Source organism: Montipora capricornis, chromosome 7 (genome assembly GCF_036669925.1).
Source record: "Montipora capricornis isolate CH-2021 chromosome 7, ASM3666992v2, whole genome shotgun sequence".
Lineage (NCBI taxonomy): Eukaryota > Metazoa > Cnidaria > Anthozoa > Scleractinia > Acroporidae > Montipora > Montipora capricornis.
In genome coordinates this window covers 1161982-1166981 of record NC_090889.1, presented here as the reverse complement: position 1 = coordinate 1166981, position 5000 = coordinate 1161982, and the positions used below count along the sequence as shown (strand labels likewise).

Sequence of the window (5000 nt, the reverse complement as noted above, 5' to 3'; positions counted from 1 at the left end):
GATTATCCAAAACGACCCATACGACAGCAGCGACACTGTCGTCCCGATAGAATTGCGTTCTATCTCTACGACATAGACGACGGCAAATGGAAACTGCCAGAGAAGTTTATATGGAAACCTGGCTTAACGCGGACGACAGGTACGACAGAGATGACTATATGGCACAACAAGGCGATTTCATTGAAGAAGCCGCTGTTGCACGTTGAAACTTTTAGGTGAAACTTACGTGCAACGGAGCTTATGTGCAACGGAGTTTCGGCAGGCTTTGCACCGTGTAACATGGTCGGTTTCGTGAAACTTTTTTGAACTTCCGTTGCGAGGCAAGTATCACGTAAAGTAGAACTGCTGTCTATTTCTGCAACGGTCGCAACCATTGCATTAGTAATTGTTATAAACATTTTTATTTGATTAAACATTGACTGGAACTTAATATAATAACTAGTTGATCTTTAACTGATTTAAGTAATCGAACACGTGATTCTGGCTTAGCTTCAATTTCATTCTCAAGTTACTTAGTAGCATTGAACACGCGGTCAGCAAAGAAGCACGTCTGTTATTAGCTTACGGACAGTACAGCCAGTGTTTTACAGAAAGTTCATGCCTTTTAGACCGAGCGAGGTTTTACCCTTCAGGTACGATCGTCTTATTTTTGCATTATTTTCGTTTTCAAGTTCGTTCTAGCCATGTCATTTATAATATAATAGAAATCGTCTTTGCTATACGCCCCAAATATGATCGGAATGCAGTCTTGTAAATGGTTCGCTTTGTACTTAATTTTCAGAATTGCTTCAATTAAAGGCTATTAATAGGATTTCCTTGGCTCGGTCATTGTCTGCTGGGGTTCTTACCAAATTTTCTGAAGGATTTGAGCGTCGATTTAGCCGGCGATTTGGTATACCCTTCAGACATTCCATTCATGCTGAGAGATGGCTGACCAAAGCGGAGAGACCAGCGAAGAAACTTACCCGGAGAATGTCCTTAAGAAGAAGAGAAATCAAAGGTCTCAAAGCCGCCGAAGAGTGACCTTATGTATTAAGCGAATTCGTAAATAATCTATAAGGGTCAAGTTCAAGATAGCAAGACCCGACTTAAGAAAGAAATCCAACAGCTTCGAAAGGATTACGAAATAGCTCGACATCAGAATGGCGAGCTGTATGATCTCGTCGAGGAAGAGGAGCACGACACCTTGGATCAGTGGGAAAATGATTTGGCTAACGATGTATTTTCTATTGAAGAAGAAGTAAAAGGTTCTGTAATCGCGCTTGAAGACAATCAAGTCCACACAGCAGGAGCAGATAATGTAAGCGGATCCGTACAAAACGCGAGCGGTCACGCAAGTAACGCAAGTGGTTCTGAAGAAACCACGGGTCACGCAAGTAACGCGAGTGGTTCTGAAAAGGACACGAGTCATGCAAGTAACACAAGTGGCTCTGGAGAAGACACGAGTCACGTAAGTAACGTAGCTAGTTCTAACGCAGTCACAGCTCAAGCAAGTGGGACTAATACACCGTCGAGCTCCCAGGTCCAAACCGGTCCATCACTGGATTTGACAGTCATTGAAAATCACAGTAGTAAAACTCCTACTAGTCACGGTAACGCTCAGCAGGCCTCACAGATATCAGGGCAAGCATCCGTCTTTAATCTAGCTCCCAAGACCGAACTGGCATATGCCCGCTCATTTGACGCCTGGATCGATGATCTTATTGAGTTTCAGGAGACCCTCCTTCCCCAGTCCGACATAGGAAATGTCACGATAGCCGATGCGCTTTTCAAGTTAGAAGCTAACAAGGACATTCCTTCAATACAGCTACCCTCCTTTGATGGCGATGCCCTCTCCTATACAGATTTCGTAGATCAATTTAAGATTCACATCCACGACAAGGTACACCTTAAAGACAACACCCAAGTGATTCAGTTACGAATGCACGTGAAAGGTGAAGCTGAAACAGCTATCTCCGGCCTGGGATCAAAGGGCATAATGTATGCTACAGCGCTGAAATCTTTAAAGGAGCAATTCGGCCAGCCAAGTGTCATAGCCCGAGCCGTGGTCAACAAACTGACAACGGGAGAGAAGATTGGGAGAAGCAATCGAGAAGCTCTCAAAGCATTCTCACTGGATATCATCAACTGTCTCTCCATCATGCACCGTCTCAATTATTATGCAGACATAAACGCCAATGACAGCTTGAGAAGAATTGTGATGCGTCTGCCAGATCATCTCGTTGACAAATGGAAAGGGGTGGTCGCAGATATCAGAGAGAAAGGCCAGATTCCCACTCTAAAACACATAGGTGACTTTGTGCGGAAACGCGTGAAAGCCGAATTCGACCCAGACTTTGGCGATATCCAGAGAGACTCGAGGAATACGAAAACCGAATCAAGTGGAGGTGGCCGAGGAAAAAAGAGTATCCTTTCCACCCGAAGAACAAAGGGCAAAACAAGGAAGTGTCCTATATGCGAAGGCGGTCACACAGTGCCTGAATGTCTCACCCTGTTGGACTCAACGGTGGATGAACGGTTCGAACTTGTGACAAAGGCAAGGTTGTGCTTTTCCTGTCTCAGCCGAGGTCACATGAAAAGAGACTGCTGGTCAAGGAAGAAATGCGATATTAATGGATGCCAAAGGTTCCATCATAGTTTATTGCACACTGACCCTCCTACAGCAAGTGGCGTCGCCTCAGTCTTGGACAAGATCGGCATCTTACCGGTCGTAAGAGTTCGCTTTAGAGCAGCCAATGGTCGAGTTAGAGAAGGAAATGTTCTCATCGATAGTGGAGCAACTACGACAGTCATCCGTAAGGATTTCGCTGTAGCCCTAGGATTGCAAGGGAAACGTGAGCGCATAGATCTGGCTGTTGTCGGCGGAGAGACGGTGAGGCAACCAGAGAGCAGGCGTCTCAAGTTCTGGATCTCTCCCATAGAAGGCAGTGAAGAATTCAGCATAGAAGCACACGAGATCGATAAAACTGTCTTCAATGTCCCTCCGTTGGATCGCCAATGGTTAATGTCCTTTACCCATCTCAGTGACATTGTCCTATCACATAAAGCCGGCCCTGTAGACCTTATTCTTGGCGTTCAATACAGTCATCTGCATGCCGAATGTGAAGTTCGTCAAGGTCTTCCTTTTGATCCCGTCGGCAAGAGAACGAAATTGGGATGGTTCGTCATTGGCTCCGACAATACCAAGAAATCAGATGCCGTGAGCAGTATTAGTTTTGTCGAGCTGTTGAACATTTCAAAGTTTTACGAGCTAGAAACTCTCGGTGTACAAGCAAGAGACTGTTCGTGTTCCAGGGCAGCTATGTTGTCAAATAAAGCCATAGATCTAATGGAGAGCTCCTGTAAGCGTCTAGGGAACAGGTACACGGTCGGCCTTCCTTGGAAAAGGACAAGTCCCTTCTTCCAGACAACTATCCATTGGCGGAGAAGAGGCTTTTCTCTTTGGAACGGAACCTTCTCAAGGACGAAGCTAAGGCCAAATTGTATGACAATGCCATAATGGAGTATGAAAGGAATGGCTGGGCCCGTCGTCTGAGTGGAAAGGACCTAGAGGCCAAGGTCAAACCAGTGCATTATCTCCCACATCATGGGATATACCGACCTGACAAGAAAAGCACCCCTCTGAGGATAGTATTCGATCCAGCGTGCCAGTATCAAGGTGTTTCCCTAAACTCCTTCTTACACAAGGGTCCAGGCCTTATTGGAAATCTCCTTGGCGTCTTGCTTCGCTTTCGAGAAGAATCTATTGCCTTCGTGGGGGACATCTCGAAGATGTACTTGCAGATTGACTTACCAGAAGAAGACAAACACGTCCATCGGTTCCTCTGGAGAAAGCTGGATTCCACAAAGACGCCCACCATCTATGCCCTACAAAGAGTGACCTTTGGTGACAAGCCCTCTCCAGACATGGCAAGTTTTGTTATGCTGAAAATTGCCAAGGATAACGAAGACAGCAACCCACATGCTGCGGTGATTTTGAGACGAGACAGGTACATGGACGATTTGATCCATTCTTGCCCAACAACAGGGAAAGCCGTACAAAGCATTACGGAACTTGCCAGAGTTTTAGCCACCGGTAGCTTCAAGATAAAGGAGTGGATATCATCCTCCCAGATCGTCGTTAATGAGCTCTCACGCGCTGCCTTGAGAAAACCCGATGAAGAAAAACCTGACGAAAGCCCAGTTGTGCCGACTGCTGTCAATCTAGACGGAGAAAAGGGCGTGAAGACATTAGGCGTTGGATGGAATCCTCAGACAGACGTATTGAGCTTTGATGTTAAAGAAACAAACATCGCAAAACTGACCAAAAGGGCTGTCCTATCCAATATCTCAAGGTTGTACGACCCCCTTGGCTTAGCCTCAGCTGTCACAATAAAGGCAAGGATAGCGTTACAAGACATTTGGCGAGCGAAGGACTATGACTGGGACGACCCCTTGCCTGATGAAATGGGCCAACGTTGGCAAATGTTGTTCAAGGAAATCCAAGAGCTTCGAACTCTGGAATTTCCCAGGTGCCTGCAGCCTGCAAATGTGTCCGGTGATTCGGAGTTGCACCTCTTCGCTGACGCAAGCGCCGTAGCTTATGGAGCCGTGGCTTATCTTCTGTGGCCAACAGTAAATGGACCGGAGGTACGTCTGGTCGCAGCAAAGGCTAGAGTTGCACCTCTGCGACAAACAACAATCCCGCGACTAGAGCTAATGGCGTCCCTCGTGGCTTCCCGTCTTGCTCAAACTATCTGTGACGAGTTCAAAATTAAGCCCGTTTCCGTCACTTTCTGGTCAGATTCCAGGATCGTGTTGCACTGGTTGAACTCAGAGTCAGTCTCGTTTAAGCCGTTTGTAGGAGTTCGTGTTGCCGAAATACAGTCCACCTGGGACCCCAACTTCTGGCGTTTTGTCCCAACAGACCTAAACCCTGCTGACGACCTTAGCAGAGGCATCCCTCTTGAAGAAGTCAATGGCCGTTGGAAAAACGGACCGCAATTTCTAAAAGCACCCAA

The 5000-nt window shown here is 46.6% G+C and overlaps 2 protein-coding genes, 1 long non-coding RNA gene and 1 pseudogene across 3 annotated transcripts; all 4 read left to right on the top strand.

The window, feature by feature from the left end:
- Positions 1 to 392: 392 nt before the first annotated feature.
- Positions 393 to 1236, top strand: LOC138057739 (uncharacterized). Its single transcript, XR_011133703.1, has 3 exons — positions 393 to 632; positions 782 to 819; positions 1061 to 1236. It is a non-coding gene; the product is annotated as an uncharacterized lncRNA (long non-coding RNA).
- Positions 1237 to 1409: 173 nt separating this feature from the next.
- On the top strand, positions 1410 to 3499 carry LOC138055271 (uncharacterized). The gene is made up of 2 exons (XM_068901249.1): positions 1410 to 1450; positions 1588 to 3499. Exons 1-2 carry the CDS (start codon positions 1410 to 1412, stop codon positions 3497 to 3499), a joined length of 1953 nt encoding a protein of 650 aa, XP_068757350.1.
- Positions 3499 to 4810, top strand: LOC138055270 (uncharacterized). Its single transcript, XM_068901248.1, has 2 exons — positions 3499 to 4629; positions 4784 to 4810. The coding sequence occupies exons 1-2, from the start codon at positions 3499 to 3501 to the stop codon at positions 4808 to 4810; spliced, it is 1158 nt and encodes a 385-aa protein (XP_068757349.1).
- Positions 4811 to 4860: 50 nt separating this feature from the next.
- LOC138057454 (uncharacterized) overlaps positions 4861 to 5000 on the top strand; it is a 2175-nt pseudogene continuing 2035 nt past the window's right edge.